This window comes from Henckelia pumila, unplaced genomic scaffold (assembly GCF_033568475.1).
Source record: "Henckelia pumila isolate YLH828 unplaced genomic scaffold, ASM3356847v2 CTG_461:::fragment_3, whole genome shotgun sequence".
Taxonomy (NCBI): domain Eukaryota; kingdom Viridiplantae; phylum Streptophyta; class Magnoliopsida; order Lamiales; family Gesneriaceae; genus Henckelia; species Henckelia pumila.
Genome location: NW_027331831.1, coordinates 8,333,211 through 8,351,099, shown reverse-complemented (window position 1 = coordinate 8,351,099; position 17,889 = coordinate 8,333,211). Strand labels below are relative to the sequence as shown.

General features: G+C 36.2%; 3 protein-coding genes across 4 annotated transcripts; 2 read left to right on the top strand and 1 right to left on the bottom strand.

Annotated features, from left to right (window-relative positions):
* The first annotated feature begins 4,207 nt into the window (after nucleotides 1–4,207).
* LOC140871487 (obtusifoliol 14-alpha demethylase) lies at nucleotides 4,208–6,757 on the top strand. 2 transcript variants are annotated; one of them, XM_073274017.1, is made up of 3 exons: nucleotides 4,208–4,274; nucleotides 4,476–4,983; nucleotides 5,591–6,757. In XM_073274017.1, exons 2-3 carry the CDS (start codon nucleotides 4,492–4,494, stop codon nucleotides 6,587–6,589), a joined length of 1,491 nt encoding a protein of 496 aa, XP_073130118.1. In that variant the 5' UTR covers nucleotides 4,208–4,274; nucleotides 4,476–4,491; the 3' UTR covers nucleotides 6,590–6,757. The 2 variants fall into 2 exon arrangements, with proteins under 2 accessions (XP_073130118.1, XP_073130119.1); XM_073274018.1 differs by lacking the exon at nucleotides 4,208–4,274 and having other exon boundaries at nucleotides 4,281–4,983.
* A 215-nt stretch (nucleotides 6,758–6,972) lies between these two features.
* LOC140871489 (cytochrome b-c1 complex subunit Rieske-4, mitochondrial-like) lies at nucleotides 6,973–9,662 on the bottom strand. The gene is made up of 2 exons (XM_073274019.1): nucleotides 9,395–9,662; nucleotides 6,973–7,897 (listed from the first exon to the last, which is right to left on the bottom strand). Exons 1-2 carry the CDS (start codon nucleotides 9,567–9,569, stop codon nucleotides 7,254–7,256), a joined length of 819 nt encoding a protein of 272 aa, XP_073130120.1. The 5' UTR covers nucleotides 9,570–9,662; the 3' UTR covers nucleotides 6,973–7,253.
* A 1,144-nt stretch (nucleotides 9,663–10,806) lies between these two features.
* LOC140871609 (E3 ubiquitin-protein ligase ORTHRUS 2-like) lies at nucleotides 10,807–16,305 on the top strand. The gene is made up of 9 exons (XM_073274196.1): nucleotides 10,807–11,336; nucleotides 12,802–13,337; nucleotides 14,173–14,298; nucleotides 14,754–14,853; nucleotides 14,938–14,999; nucleotides 15,075–15,177; nucleotides 15,364–15,502; nucleotides 15,630–15,847; nucleotides 15,959–16,305. The coding sequence occupies exons 1-9, from the start codon at nucleotides 10,899–10,901 to the stop codon at nucleotides 16,145–16,147; spliced, it is 1,911 nt and encodes a 636-aa protein (XP_073130297.1). The 5' UTR covers nucleotides 10,807–10,898; the 3' UTR covers nucleotides 16,148–16,305.
* The last annotated feature ends 1,584 nt before the right edge of the window (nucleotides 16,306–17,889 follow it).

The following is a 17,889-nucleotide window of genomic DNA, read 5'->3' as shown; positions in this document are numbered from 1 at the left end:
TCAATTTACACGATACTATACCTAATATGATATCACTTCCTTCGGTCCTCGGAAAAATCTTAAAATTATACATTTCTATATTCTTACCTGTATTTTTGAATTTTTAAAACATCGGATAATAAATCTTATTTCTGTTCACAATCAATGATTTTAAAAACTTTTTGATATACAGTTACGACTCTAATCATTTATAAAATTTGAATAAAATATATATCAAATAAAACAAGACAAAAACTCTACGGTAAAAAATTATTAATTTTTATTTAAAAATATTACTTTTAATTGTAAATAGATTGGATTAACATGTCTCATGAATGTATTGTCTCACACCAGATGTAGTAACCCAGATTCCATTTTAAGATAATAATATGTTAAACATGATTAAGGGTTAGAAATTAACCAATTCCAAGGTTCAATCGGACTTCAGAATTAAGAATTGGACTTTCAATATTTTAGTCAGTTCGGACGGTCCGAAGAGGACTTCGGACGATCCGAACTCAGCAACTCGGGGGCTCCGAAGATGGCTTGTTGACTTCGGAGTTAAGGTAAGTTCGGACGATCCGAACCCCAGTTCGGAGGGTTTGAACTCGTCTGGAAATTTTCCTATAAATAGGGGCCTTCAGATTCATTTCTGATTACGAATTTCCGAGTTTTCTTCTTCAGTTATATAGTGTGAGTTATACACTTGAGGGCCCTATCGGTTATAATTGAGGTTCTGGAATAACCAAGGTGTGGTTATAGTCATCCGGGACTAGCGACTCCAAAGGGCTATCTACGGACGAAGGTATGGTCCGGGAATCTATTTAAGTTTTGGGAGTACTTATTAGCTTAGTTAAGACTTATAGAACTTGTGTAGTGATACGGTGAACTTTTGAATTTAGGCTTGGAACCTAGGATTCTACTTTACTTGAACTAGCCTAGAGGTACGTACACATTGACTGAGATTGCCAGCGAGTATACATGTACTAGCCTAGAGGTACGTACACATTGACTGAGATTGCCAGCGAGTATACATGTACTAGCCTAGAGGTACGTACACATTGACTGAGATTGTCAACGAGTATACATGTTTATATGTTGCATTTAGTTGGCATTATTATATGACATGATATATGATTAACCGTTTTCCATATTCATATATCATGTGCATATACACGTTGAGCCTATATCTTGATATACCTGATTATAGAGCCACTCAGCTCTATACTTAATAGTCTGTCACTAAGAGTACCGCGACGGCGGGGACATGTATGTCTGACTACTCTGGTGTACTAGACGAGTGTGGTTGCACCCAGAGGTTGATCCGCGCGGTGGCAGCACTCATGTGGCGCCGGTACTGAGCATGACTTTTCAGATGACCATTTACCAGTCATCATGTTGCATGCATTATATACATATGTTTACTCATGTTTATGTACTGGGCGTTAGCACTCACGTCCTAGTTGTTATTTTGGACATCCTATTCCACGAGACAGGTCGCAGAATGGATGTAGCTGGTAGTTTAAGGCAGGACTAGGGAGCAGGAGTCTTGAGGAGTTAATTATACATCAGGATTCGATATAACTGTATAATATTTATTTTAAGTTTTCAATATGGTTGTATCACTACGGTATTAAGCCTGGATTTATTACTAAGCTGATATGTAAATTATGGATTTGGTTTCCACACGTTTTACTCTGTTAAGAATTTTGCTTTATTAAGTTATTGCATGCTATTAGTTGCCAGTTAGTAGGTGATTCAATGCAGGGTCACTACACTAGACTTACTTATAAAGCAAAAATATATAATACAGGTCATACCCCTGAATCACTATTTTATATATTCCATCTGTCTTGATTATATAGTCTTACTTTTTTTCTTCACAACACAGATCAAGAAAAATCATTGAGAAAACAAATTATGTATATACTTTATATTTTATTTCTATTTAATGCATTCAAAACATGGTTGCACAATTTTCAAAATGAATTTAATAAGGGTATATTGATAAAGAAGTGTAAAAAAACTATTTTTTAATATGATGTATGCAGGGACAGATCCAGAAATAAGAATTAGGGTGGACTTGAAATTAATGTAATAAATTATGAAAAAATACATTTTTAGTCCTCATACTTTCATATCAAAACACTTTTGGTCCATAAACATTTCAATACAACACTTTTAGCCCTTAAACTTTAAAAATTGTAACAAAATTAGTCCTTGTCATTTATTTTATAGTTAAATATATTTGTGAGGACTAATTTATGATATTATTAAATTTTAGGGACTAAAAATGAATAAAATAAAAAATAAAATATTTTGAAAAGATAAAACATGAAAATAGTAAATGAAACTCTATTTTTTAAGAAATATTTTATGTGTTATCTTTATATTCAAATTGGAAAAAATTTTAAAAACTAGAATTAAAATTAGAGTTTCAAGATTAATTTTTATACATATGTATTTTTTATTTTTTGTAATTTATTATTAATGTTTAATATTTACAAACATAATTATATATATTACATATTAATATTTGATATTTTAAGAAAATTTATCTAGTTCGTATCTTATTATTAAATAAAAGTAAATAATTTATTAGATTTGATATCAAATCAATTATTTAGTATAAAATATATTGAATAAATTTTATTTTAAAAAATTATTAAAAAACACATTAAGAAATGTGCTTATTAAAATATTTATAGAATATTTTAATTTTAAAAATATATTCGATGATTTTTATGTAAAAACTCCATATTCTAAAGTAGATTTAAATAAAAAAAAACGTAATAAATTTTATTTACATATAATAACATTTTAAAAAAGAATAAATATGTTACTAAAAAATGTTTATGTTGTAGATATGTGATTATTTATGTTCTTTATTTTTCATGTTTATTTTATTTAGGTCACTATAATTTAAAAATATAATAATTTAGTCCCAAAAATATATTTAATCATAAAAAACTATAAGAACTAACTGTGTTGCAATTTGTAAAGTTTAAGGACTAAAAGTGTTACTTTCAAATGTTTAAGGATCAAAAACGATTTGATGTGAAAGTATAATGACTAAAACTGTACTTTTCCCAATAAATTATATATCATTACCCAAAAAATGTAACAATTTTTTTTTTTTGTTTGGCCCACCCAAATTTTTTTTTTCTTTTAATTAGTTTGGCGTGTGCAATTTTATGAACAAAATTGGACCTCACTAGTCACTACTTTCTTATTTAGCAAATAAATTAAATCCTACAATGGCTTTATATACATACCATTCGGTTTTTCCCCTTAATCAATTCAATATTAGTTACGATAAACATAAGTCTTTATAATTTTGGACAAAATAAACAAAATTTTAATTAAACTATTAAAGTGTTACTGTAACAAGAAAAACTAAAACAATGTTAAAGAAAAAGACAATAAATCCTTGTTGGATCAAAATAATATTGAATAAAAAATAAAAAGAACATTACCTGGACATGCTACAATATAGGCGAGATATTTAGGTCAATTGAAATAATGAAAATTAAGAGATGTAATGAGAATTAAGAGGTGGGATGGGCGTGGACGGCTAACTAAAGGAGTAGGCTATTGGCGTGGACTTTTTGTGTGTTATATAAAATCTATATAGAAATTAATTTTTTTTTTTGGGCTGGGTTACAACCCATCAGAGTCCTTTTTATGATCCGTCTTGGGATGTATGTATGTATATTTGGGACAAAAAAAAACGTGATCTATATAATTAAAATGAAAGAAATATATAAAAAAAGAAGTGAAAGTATTTAAAAAACCATACAACTTTTATTACTCCTCACAATTGTTTAACAGCATATGGCCATCCATAGTTTATGCACAAAACGATGGGTGTAAAGGGCACCTCGGTAATCGAGATTGAGTTGGGGGATTCCTGTTAATACGTGTTAATAAAAGTTATAATTATAATTATGCTACTACTACTACTAATAATAATAATAATAATAATTATCTATATTATTAATTAAGTGGTAGAGGTGAATAGTAACTAACTTTTGGTGAGATTTTTTTAAATATGCAAATAATACCCTTAATTAGTTTTTTTGTTTTCTAAATTTTTACCTTTTGTTTCACAAATATTTTTATTTTATAATTTAATTACAAATATTTAGAAAACAAAAATAAATTAAAAAATAAAATTATGATTATTATAAGGGTTTCCAATTGCTTGTTTTTATATGCGAGTGAGTGTGTGCTTAGTTGTGCCCACTACCAAGATCCAGCTCCAAAAGCATACCCGTCAATCATACTATTACCAGGTAAATCTTTCAAATCTACTCCACCCCAATTCGTCGATTTATAGTGTGTTTATCTTCCAACGTGAATCCCTAGTTTGGATTTCTTTGTTCATCATACAAATCCCATCATCTGTTTCATTTGATATTTATTTTGTGCATTTGGGTGGTCGAAATTGAAGTAGGACCTTTAGATTTTTCAACGTCTTTTCCTGCAATTTCCAGACTTTTTGGCGGAGTAATGACGGTATCCATGGATGTGGAGGAATCACCCCCCGCCTACAAGCAAATCATGAGCGTGGGGATCCTTCTGCTGGCCACTCTCGTGGTGGCAAAATTTGCGTATGCATTGATAATTCCAAGATCCAAGAAAAGGCTGCCGCCTACGGTGAAGTCATGGCCCGTGCTGGGTGGCCTGGTGCGGTTCTTGAGAGGGCCGATTGTGATGCTGCGTGAGGAGTACCCTAAGACTGGGAGTGTGTTCACTCTCAAACTGCTTAACAAGAACATGACTTTCTTGATCGGGCCGGAGGTTTCTGCCCATTTCTTCAAGGCCCCGGAATCTGAACTCAGTCAGCAAGAGGTGTACCAATTCAATGTGCCTACGTTTGGGCCGGGGGTGGTGTTTGATGTGGACTACACCGTTAGGCAGGAGCAGTTCAGGTTTTTCACTGAGGCTCTCAGGGTTACTAAGCTGAAAAGTTACGTCGATCAGATGGTTGTGGAGGCAGAGGTATTATCATTTCTTTGTGATTCATGTTATTTGTTTCATAAGTCTTTAAATGGTACAAATGTTGTCACTTTTTGCTTGGGAAAAACTTAACTAAGCAGAAGTATGATCAAAACTCCATACATTGCCAGTTAGAACCGAATCTCTTCCATAATGCAATTCTGGGAATTCGGTGGTTCTGGACCCTTTCCTTTACTTATTCAACTGATTTTACCTGGCGTACTCATTGGAAGATAAAGAGTGTTGGATCCCCATTGTTCTTTTGATATACACACCCCTTTCCTTTTCTTTTCAACTGATTTTACCTTGCATGCTCATTGGAAGATAAGAGTGTTGGATTGCCATTGTTCTTTTGATATACACACTATATACTTGATCGACTAAGGAATAGTTCCACACATCTTAGCCAACCATTTCCATGTACAAAGAAGCAATATGTTCATTAGACAAAAAAAAGAGCAAAAAACACTATCCACCTACGAAATATCTATCATCAAATCGACAGAAAAGAAGGAATCTATACATATATTTGTGGTTTAATAATGCAATTATTCATTTCATACTGTGGAAAAACTAGTGAGGCCTGACTTCACTTTCTACAATTGGGCAGGAATATTTCTCAAAATGGGGAGACAGCGGTGAAGTGGATCTGAAGTATGAGTTGGAACACCTAATCATATTGACAGCCAGTAGATGTCTGTTGGGTGAAGAGGTTCGCAATCAGCTTTTTGAAGATGTTTCTGCTCTCTTCCACGACCTTGATAACGGAATGCTTCCTATCAGTGTGATATTTCCATACCTGCCAATTCCAGCCCATCGCCGTCGTGACCAAGCTCGTAAGAAGCTTGCCGAGATTTTCGCCAACATCATAAATTCTCGAAGACAAACAGGCAAGGCACAGAATGATTTGTTGCAATGCTTCATAGATTCTAAGTATAAAAATGGGCGCTCCACAACTGAGGCGGAGGTTACTGGCCTGCTAATTGCTGCTCTTTTCGCTGGTCAGCACACAAGCTCCATTACTTCCACATGGTCAGGGGCGTACCTCCTCTGCAACCCAAAATACATGTCATCTGTGGTGGATGAACAGCAGAAATTGATTGAGAAACATGGGGATAAGGTTGATTATGACATTTTGTCTGAGATGGAAGTCCTATACCGTTGCATAAAGGAAGCCCTCAGACTCCACCCTCCACTGATAATGCTTCTACGTAGCTCACATAACGACTTTAGTGTGAAGACCAGAGAAGGTATCGAATACGACATTCCCAAAGGCCACATTGTGGCCACTTCACCTGCCTTTGCAAACCGACTCCCGCACATCTTCAAAGATCCAGACACTTATGATCCTGACAGGTTTGCGCCAGGGAGAGAGGAGGATAAGGCAGCTGGAGCTTTCTCCTACATATCTTTTGGCGGTGGCAGGCATGGTTGTCTAGGAGAGCCATTTGCATATCTGCAAATCAAAGCAATATGGAGCCATTTGCTTAGAAATTTTGAACTGGAGCTCGTCTCACCCTTCCCAGAGACTGACTGGAATGCCATGGTAGTGGGCGTGAAAGGAAAAGTTATGGTGCGGTACAGGCGCAGGGAGCTTTCCCCTAAATAATTGGCTGAAAATTTCAGTAGCTTCAAGTGATGACATTTTTAGTTTGTGTAGTGTGTTGGATTTTCTGCTGCATATTTGATTTCATCAGACTCCCCTGGTTGTCTCTGTCTCAAACGTTTTGAATTGTCGATTTATATCTCTCGGTTGCCTGAGAATCTTGTCTATTTATCTGGCTGAGTGCGGGCACACTGGCGCTTCATTGCATTGTAGGATTTTCGTTTTTCTTCTAAAAATTTACTGTTGATGTTTGATCACGAAAGTAGCATACTGACAAATTTGGTTATCTACGGTATTAGTTCCTGTGCATTCGTTCAAATTCCACGACTGGAAACTTATAGCTGACGACATGAACAACCCACCTTATAAAATTATGACGATGACAATGATGCACAAAAAATTTCTTCTTATTCTATTCTTCGAGTACAATAAAAATGAAATGTCATAACACGACCAAAATAATAATAATGATAACGTCATTGAGAACTCGATGTGATGATCTTGAAACAAGCTCTTTAAAAGGAAAACAATGACTAGTAGCCAGCATTATTAGAAACACACTGCCCAGCCAATACAAAATTTAAGTCAAATCACATAACAGATGATCACAAACAAAGAGTTGGTCCCAGATTTGATTGCTGTAATACGTTCCTATGAAAGTAAATGTTCACCCAACCAATAGCTTGTTTTCTTCCAAGAAGCTATAAGTGGGAACCTCTAGGTTGAATGGTGCAGGTCCTTTGCGAATCCTGCCTGAGATGTCGTAATGGGATCCATGGCAAGGGCAAAACCAACCACCAAAGTCACCAGCATTCGGCAATGGAATACACCCCAGATGGGTACACACCCCAACTACCACAAGCCATTCTGGGTTCTTGACCCTCTCAGAATCTTGTTGTGGATCACGAAGAGATGCAACATCAACACTGTTAGCCAAATTTATGTCATCTTCAGTTCGACGCCTTATGAAAACTGGCTTCCCACGCCACTTCACGGTAACAGTTGCCCCGGGTTCAATGTTGGCTAGATCCACCTCAAGCGAAGCAAGAGCAAGGACATCTTTACTTGCAGACATACTCAAAACAAATTTGAGGACTAGGAGACGGGCCAGTGATGCATACACGAACCTGCCACCAGTCAAAACAAAATACGCAAATGCACGTTTACTGGGATCACCAGGTGGATACCGCTCATGATTGTGCTCATCATACACAATCTTTGAACTGGGGTTCTTTATTGCAGCCACTGTAGCTGGGAGATCTGGAATCATACCAATCTCCTGTCCAGACGCAAGGACACCAGATGAAAATCCTGGAAAAATTTCATCAAGGTTTATATATCATTGAAATCTGTCAGGCACCTTAGTTTGTAAATCATTGAAAAATTTCAAAAAAAAAATTGAGCTAAAAATAGGAGCTAACACCAATGATTAGTGGTACCCAGCTGTACCGATTTAAGAAATTGTGATGCTCAAAATCATAAAATTAACAATATTTAGATTGGAACAGAGTTGAATGTTGCAACACAATGGGCTAATACAAATAATCAAACACCCGATTATCTTCAAATCAAACATCTTTAAGACACTGATAAAGGGAATTGACTTCTGAGAAACTGAACAGTGAAAAGAAGAGAAAATAATACCAAAATAATCAAATTAAAGGATCCAGGATCTGACTACAACAAGATGTTGCAAGAACACATCCAAATGAAATGCCTGGAGCAAATAAGTACAGCTAGAATGAAGCAACCAAGTGAAACTGATGTAGCTGTGGAAACTGTAAGAAAGCTCATCCTAACGCAGACACTCAATCCTACACTCTCTTCTACTTTGGCATGAAAATAAAATTCAGGCCTCAAAACAATCACGAACAAACAAAATCAACCAGCCAAACAAGCACTCTTCAATGGAAACCTCTCCAACATATACACATACATTTCAAATTCAAGCCACCATCGCCTACTCAGTTCTTTCAATCAGGAACAAGACAAAGCTTAACTGCTTGACATAGAATATTTTTTGAAACAGCATGTATCCTGGTCAACAGATTGAAACAGCATGCAAACTTTCTAGAATATCTCAAGGCTAGAAAATTTTCAGGTGGTTTACTCAACAAAACAGGGTAAAGCAGATGCTATGACACCTTTGAAAGAATTATTGTCCTTCAAAAATAATTGCTATAAAAATTTTTCCTCATAAGCAATAATTCCAATGGCTCACACTCGTTCAGCCAATGTTGTATGGTAGATAACATCATTAACAAGATGGGTTAAAGAAACATATGTTCATTCGAACCACACGATTGGGAAACAAATTAAGAAATATCGTCAAAAGGTAGAGTATACAGAGCCTAAAAAGTAAAACCCCAAATCCGCAGAGAGAAAGCTCATTCAATAGATTTATTTTTCTCGTCCCATTGAAAGCAAACGCAAAATTTTTCACAATCAACAGCATATTCAGCATCAAAACTCGTTTCTACCAGCAGACGCCCACATCAAACATCATCCCGGCCACTCAATTACTAAATAATCACCGAAAAGTCAATATCACCTCAAGAAATCCAAGAGGTAGGAAACAAAATAATTATCACACAACCAAAATCACAATCTAACAAAGGCAATTTCAGATCTTGCAAAGACAGCTCATTTCACCGGAAGAAACAATCAAACACCACACACAATCCCATCTGCCGTTCGTAAAAAAAGGTAATACTAACACAATACTTCAACTTTCTACAAAATAAATCACCTAATCGTCCAGTAAAACGAGGAAAAAACAAAACGAAACTATTAAGAACAGCACCGAACCTCTGATTTGATCGAGATATGAATTGGTAGGAGGAGGTGAGGAAATGAATGGTGCGCGGTCATCTGAAGATGGATGGAAGGCGGCGGGAGGGTTTCGGGCCGAGTAGGCGGCCGACGAATTCCGACCAGATAGCCATGAAAGAGACGACAGCCTCCGCCCTGCTACTCTCAACATCTTAGATTGATGGAGATTCTCCTCTCTTCTCAGATTAATTTCGATCGACTTCGATGATATGCAAAATGTGGTGTGCACGAGAAATATAAGGAAATTCAACAGATTAATTAATATATAATATTATAATACACATATATATATATATATAGATTAATGCTTTGGCTGCATCGATTGTGGAACCGCCATAGCCCAACCGGTGGAAGCTTAGTCCTCACTTTTGTCGTCGCGTGTTCGAGTCAGTAGAGTCGCAACTCATCAATTTTTGTTTTTAATTAATAATTAATATAAATATAATTTTTTTTTTGAAATGACAACAATTTAATTTTTGTCTGGATTTGGCCGTGAGATTTAAATCTATTCTACTTAATTTGTTTACTTTTAATTTCACAAGATTTATTTATTTATTTTCAAGCAAATATATCTATAATTAACCATGTATAAATATATATAAATGTAAATGTATCTATAATTAACCATGTATAGAAATACAATCTCCAAATTCTAATATACATTTACTCTATCTAAACCTAAATTAAATATCACAAATCTAAAGACAAACCTTATTTCGTTGTTTAGCAAATTGGACAATGTTTGAGGAAAAAATAGTTGAATCATGTCTCGAGAAACAAAAGTAATTCTTTTCAACTATTACCCACAAATATAAAATTTTACATCAGACTAGTTCGAATGTCAATTTTGTAAATTGATATTTTATTTGACGAGACCTATAAAAAACATTAATTTTATTACACATAATTTTTATAAAATGGATATTTATTTGATCAAACTCATAAAAAAATATTATTTTTTATAATAAATATGAGTCAGATCGATCTATTTCATAGATATGAAACCGTGAGACAATCTGATAAAAAAAAATTATATTATTGCGTTAGTCCGAGGATTTATCCAGAGCGTATCGAAAGGTAGCGGCTGCGGAGTCCCACGTCACAAAAAAAAAAAACAAAATTATATTATATGTATATAGTAAGCATAGCATTCAAGGTATTTGAGTAGATTTACAAATGTATACATATGAATATGATCCAGTGTGGTGTGTGGGCTTTGAAAGCCTTGTTTTTAGTAAAAAAAGAGTAAGAGGGAAGGTGGCCGAAAATGAAAATTTTCAAACGCTTTTCTCTGTTTCCCAAACGATTTCAAAAATTTCAAAACTATATTGTTGGTTTATTAATTATTATTATATTATTCGCCCTTTATAAATTACGGCCCCCAACTACTCCACTTCTCTTTACTTCATTCATACTAATTATTATTGTTATTCATCCGAAACCATACTTTTGATTTCTTCCCATTTTTCTCTGCAATTCAATGGCGGAACCCAGCGACCTCCCCTGCGACGCCGACGGAATGTGCATGGTCTGCAAGCAAAAGGCTCTGGAAAGCGACACCATCACTTGCAAGACGTGCGTCACCCCCTGGCACGCCACGTGTCTCACGGCGCCGCCGAAAGCTCTGGTCGATGTCGCTCAGTGGGACTGCCCCGATTGCTCCGGCGTCTCTCAGCCCGCGGCCAAACCCGCTGCTGACGCGGGAGGGCTTGTGGAAAAGATTCGGGCCATCGAGTCCGACGCTTCGCTGACCGACCAGGAGAAGGCAAAGCGGCGCCAACAACTGTTGGGCGGGGCCGGAGGCGGAGGTACCGATGAGCAGAAGCAGAGGACGAACGAGGGCGGGGGCGTTTTGGAGATTTTGGGGGATAAGTTCAATTGCTCCATTTGCATGCAGCTTCTCGAGAGGCCCGTCTCCGTATGTTGACTCTTACCCGATGTCTTTTTTTTTCGCTTTTTTCTTTAAATCTCAATGCACCTGTTTATCCTTGGAATTTTAATGGTGTGCGTGTGTGTGTGTGTGTGTTTTTTTTTTTATTTTTGGGTATTTGACATTCCGCCGTTTTCTGATATGGGTCTTTGTTTCCTCTTGTAAATCAGTGCGACTCAAGTAAAACCCTGACGATATTTGGTGCCAAGCAAAATGCCTTCTTGTATCATTTTAAGGATTTGGATTTTGGGGTTCATCTGCTTTCCGGGATACTTGAGATTTAGTTTCTTTGTGTGTTCCAAGTGTTAATTAACATAGTTTTAAGTTATTTAATCACAATGCATCAAATACTAAATTAAAAAATATTGGGTTATGTTCGCCAAATCAAGATGCTCGACTGCCATCTGATTCGGATGTGTATTTTGACTTGCTATCATGGTTCAATAGAATGCCATTATGTCAGATCACAGATGTAATGTGAACAAATGCTTCTCTTCTAACTTTCATGTTTATGAAGGTTTGAGAATGTAGTGGAGTGTATCTGAGGGGGGGAAAATGGCGGGGATGTCTGTTATAGTTGACATGGACCGGTGTAGTAGCATGGCAGAACACAGATCTTGGTAAAAAAATGATGAAATAAAAGGAAACATAGAAGGAAAGGAAGAAATATTCATAATCAATCAATTAACGAATGAAAAAGAAACACAACATGAAAGAAATATGTCTGTGAAGGTTTGAGAATTTAGTGGAGAGTGGATCTGAGGGGAAATTTGGCGGGGTGTCCGTTGTGGTTGACGTGGACCAAAACACTATCGTGGCATGTAATAAGAAAGAAATATTTCATATGAGGACATACTAAATCAATTAACGAATTAAAAAGAGTACCGTTAACGCAAACATATTGGAGATCACTTGCCACCGCATGATTCTCATGACATAATGTTGCTTTTAAATTACATGTTTGGTGCCAAATGCTTTTCCATATACGTATAGATCGACGTCATGCGATATATCGGTATAGAATATTTAAATTTATATTTGCTGTTTATTAGCTGATATTACCTCAAAAAGTAAGCTGTCACCATAATTTTATACAATATCGATTTACCCTTTTATAGTTAGATTGCCTAGATAGGTAATTTGGTTAGTTATTGCAATTGTATGCCTTCAAATTTTTTCAAAGATGATTTCTCTTGGTTGTTAACAAAAATAAAAAACGACAAAACACCTGTAACGGTACATGGTTGATATATCGTGGCATGCTTATTGTGTTAGCCTACGCTATGAAACTGTTGTTTTTTTTCCTCGTTTTCTTATGTGTTACACGTGTTGCTCATTGACGATTGTGTGAATATTTATGATAAACTCAATGAACTGTAACCAAGTGCATTGATTGAAATTTATCTCTTACTATGTGGCAGTGGTTGTTAATTTACATTTACTCTTGTTTCAGACCCCATGCGGCCACAACTTCTGCTTGAAATGCTTCCAAAAATGGGTAGGGCAGCAGCAGAAGAAAACTTGTGCTATCTGTCGCAAGGCAATTCCACCCAAGATGGCAATGGAACCTCGAATAAACTCTGTGATGGTTATGGCCATTCGAATGGCTAAACTTTCCCAGTCTGGTTTTTCTGTTGGCACGCTGAAGGTCCACCATTTTATTCACAACCAAGATCGTCCTGACAAAGCATTTACCACCGAGCGGGCACAAAAATCTGGAAAGGCTAATGCTTGCAGTGGGAAGATTTTTGTCACAATTCCTCTGGATTTTTTTGGTCCAATTACAGCGGAGAATGACCCGGGAAGAAATTTGGGTGTTATGGTTGGAGAGACTTGGGAAGACAGGATGGAATGCAGGCAATGGGGGGCTCATTTCCCCCATGTTGCAGGTATTTCAGGCCAGTCAGATCATGGGGCTCAATCTGTTGCATTATCTGGGGGTTATGAAGATGATGAGGACTGTGGCGATTGGTTCCTCTACACAGGAAGGTGTATTCAATTCTCATTCTATGCATTTAACATTTAAATATTGTTTCTGTTTTAGGTTTTATTTGCTTGATGTCAAAGTGAATTTGATCAAGACTGATTTTTTTTTAAAAATCTTTTGAGTAGAAACAAGATGACGAGGCTGCTATGGCTATGTTTGAATTTGAATTGATCTTCATCTACACTGTTAGTTTTTTGAGTAAGCCTTGGTGCAGGAATTAATTTTTGTGAACACTCTGGCTGCTCATTCTTACCAGGGTTCTCTGATTTTCTTCTTGTAATCCATGTCATTTATTACTTTCCGTCTTTGGTAGATTTGATACGGCACTATGTTTAACAGTACATTTTCCCATCCAAAGTCAGTTGTGTCTATTATTTTATATTATTTTTTTTGGTCTTGAATATTTTGATATGTTTGCTTAACTCTGTTCTTTTTATGGATTTTGTTTCCTCCACGAATCCAAGGTAAAAAACTGAGGCTATTTGAAGCCTTCACACTATTCCATATTTTGCGAACTAACTTTTTAAGTAATCCCTAAGATTTCTTACATCTACTAGTTTGGTCACAATAAATTTTTGGTTGGAACTTAATCATGGCCCGCGTTAATCTGAGCTACTACATTTCCTTTGATGACCTAATTTGTTAGCTTTCTTGTAAAGAAACCGAGATTACATTTCCTTTGACGACCTAATTTGTTAGCTTTCTTGTAAAGAAACCGAGGTTTAGGTTGTTGGTTGATAATTTTTGTTGTCCATAGAATGTCTATATAAACATCCTCTACGTTTTTCTTATTAGCATCTTATTTTCTTCTTTTTGGTGTGTTATTCGAGTAATCAGTGGTGGGCGTGACCTCAGTGGGAATAAAAGGACAGCCAAAAATCAGTCATTTGACCAAAAGTTTACAAAGCAAAATGAAGCCTTGCGAGTCAGTTGTCGTGAGGGATATCCTGTTCGAGTAGTAAGGTAAATTTTATATATTTATTTGCCCTGTGCATTTTGTTTGATTTTGTGAGATTTTTTTGGAATTTAAGCTTATTTAGTTGAATAGAGATGCAAGATCGGTTGGTCTCTTTCCATTTTTTCTGCTCAGTACTTTGTAATTTAACTTAGCTCAATTCGAGAAATGTAAGTATAACTTCCCTTTGCAAACGAAATGGCTTTAGTCATTAGTTTGTTGCTTAATCCTTCCATTTCTTTGATGAAAATTAAAGGTAAGCTTTTCATCTTATTCAGAGACAAGTGGGTTTCTGAGCATTATTCCTGCAGTCAAATGTGTAGTTAATGTTCCTGGTTAGTTTTTGGCAAAGTGGCCGTTGATATGAACTGTGGAGGGCATCATCTGTATCATAAAGTTTATCTACTGTTTTATGCTCTCAATTCCCTATTTCACATCTCCGCTTTGTTTCCCTGACAAGCAGGTCTCATAAGGAGAAACGCTCTTCTTATGCCCCGCAAGCAGGTGTGCGTTATGATGGGATTTACAGGATTGAAAAGTGTTGGCGCAAAGCTGGAATTCAAGTGGGAAATTTGCTAAGACTATATCTTTGCCATAATATGTTTCTTTATGTAAGCTTAACACTTTCTTGTCGATTTTGTTCGCAGGGATTTAAGGTTTGTCGATATCTATTTGTTCGCTGTGATAATGAACCCGCGCCATGGACAAGGTTGGTTGTTTCTGTCTCACCTAATTTATCTATTTTCTTGGCTTGTATCGTTAATTTTTATGGATTTTGATGCAGTGACAATCAAGGAGACCGTCCAAGGCCACCACCTAATGTCCCAGAGTTGAAGCATGCTACTGATACTACTGAAAGGAAAGGGAGTCCTGCCTGGGATTATGATGTGAGATATGGGATGACTTCTTTGTTAATTTCAACAAATTACTCTTAGATTGTGTGGCATGTTTGAATTGTTTTTTGCAATAGTGGCTGGAATGAATTCGACTGCAGAAAACTTCAATTATTTTCATGTGCTCTCTCTTTGTTTGAGAAGAAAAACAATCCAGCTATCTACTTTTCTGTAATATAGGAGGAAAAGGGCCAATGGACGTGGAAAAAACCTCCACCAGAAAGTCGAAGAACCCCAGGTGATGGTGATGTTGGTAAGATTTCAAAGAAAAGAAAACTTCCAAGCCGAAATGGGTATGTAAAAGAAAAACTTTTGAAAGGTATGCTACTCAATTCAACTATCTTGCAATTGCCGGTCTCCTGGAAATTAGACCGAGGTCTCATTTATTATGATTTCCACATGGTAAAATCAGCATTCACAAGCCTTGAACATAAATATGTCTGCAGAATTCATGTGCCTCATCTGTCGAAAAGTGATGGTTCTACCGCTCACTACACCATGTGCTCATAATTTCTGTAAGGCATGCCTAGAGGGTGCATTTGCTGGTCAATCCTTTGTAAAACAGAGGACATGCGAGGGGAGGAGGACATTAAGAGCACAGAAGAACGTTATGAAATGCCCATCTTGCACAAATGATTTATCTGACTTCCTTCAGAATCCACAGGTAATGAATGCTATTACAACAATTAATGATGTGTTACGGAACTTTTGCTGTAGAATTCAGGGTCTTTTTTTTCCAGACGATGAGATAACATGTATGTTTTCTGTTATGCAGGTGAACAGGGAGTTGATGAATGTCATTGAATCGCTGCAGAAGGAGGAAGAAGCATTAGAGGCTAAAGATGCTGAGGAAGTTGTGGATAGCGAAAGTGATGATGAAAGCAACAGAGATAAAGCAACCGAAGGCAACATTCCTGCTGAAAATGATGAGAAAGTGGTGGTTGATGATTCAGCTGCTCATTAGTTCTACTAAAATACAATCCCCACCCCAAGTTTTCTTTTGCACTTTTGGGATGTTTTGAAGATTATGCAGCCACCTGAATATTGTTTCTTGGTTTTTGTGGCACTCGGTCTTTTTACTATGATCTTATCGACATTATACATTCATTTGCTGTGTGTGAATTCTTGCTGTTGCTGCTTTCATTGCATATTTGTATATGTATTTTTAAACTCCATCTCTATGCTTTTTATGTCAGTTATGTACTTATTTTGCCAATTTATTATTGTATTTTTTTACGATATATATGTTGGTTGAAAATGGCAACCCTTTATTTTGTTTGGCTTGAAATAGATGAGTCACGACTCACAAGGCCAACACGGATTCCAATCACTAGAGTCTCCATTACCCGATGTCCTCAACATATCAAATGGACTCGTGCGGGTTGATGGATCAGCGGCCCAAAATACTATAATTGTCGGGCAGCCCAACCCAGCATTTGTCTCACTTGAGGACTGCCTAACATTAGAACTTACAAGGCTGTCTGTATAAAGAATGTTGAGTTAATGTAAGTAAACATGGTCCCAACCTAGACTTGGAACCGAACCATGGAAAAGGGGCCTAGTTTCACGATGGGTTATAAGTTAATTTAATGGGCCAATCTATATCCGGCCCAATTTCATGAGAAACGGCCAAGTCCAGCCCAAGTTCTAAAGGTGGGTCCGAGCAGATCCGACCCAAGTTCAGGAGGACCAGCCTGGACCCGGAGAATTTCTATTCGACGTGAGTAAACAAACCCCTTGCCTTCTCGTAATATATGGCATGCATGGGTGAGTTTGTTCGGCGAAGACGCAAGAAATCGTAGCTTCTACAAATTTAGAAGAGATGACATTCACTTGATTTGGATAAATGCTTTGATATGTATCTTTTCTATTCTATTAAGAATGAGCCCTTGGTATGCTTGGTATGACCATAAACTACCTTTTTAAAAAAATTTTTTTTTTTAAAATTTTTCCCACCCTACTACACCATTCTATTTCACAGAAAACCTAATTCGTTTAACATGTAAAATGGAGATTTTCTTTGATTTTTTTCCCAATACACCAAAATTGATTGTAAAAATACTGTTTTACGTCATCCATTTCATTCCACACACAACTGCGTGTGCATTAGTGACTAGTATATATGATCTATGTGTAGAATTTATTTGATGTTCTTGGTATTCCGCATGGAAATGAAAGAAGGGACAAAAGGATCAGAAAGAACAAATTCAACACCTTTGGTGTGAGGAATTTGGTTGGGGTGAGTGGGGCTTTCGTCGGTTGAGACCAATACAAGAGCGAATTCGAGATCGCCAGTTTCTTGAGAAAATAGATCGATGAGAGAGAGAATGGGGCAAAAAATGAGAGAATTCTAGTTTAAGTTACAATACTATTTATATTAAATTATGATAACTACTATCAACCAACTCATTACTCATACTTCACTTCTTCGGGTTGCAAACTTTTAACTTCTATCGATAAACTTTAAACCCTGATATTGTGTCATCTCTAAATACTTTACATGATTCACCTTTATTTAATATTGATCAAATTAGATCTCATCGGCGTTGGTACAACATAAAACTTGTCCATGTTGAATCTGTTAAGCTCCGTTGTATATTCACTCTAGTTGATAAACAACATACAACCCTTCTTCTCTTTGTTTCAATTGCAGATTTACAAGAGGTCGTTCAAATTCTATTAGTCTACTTGATCTCTTTCATTTCA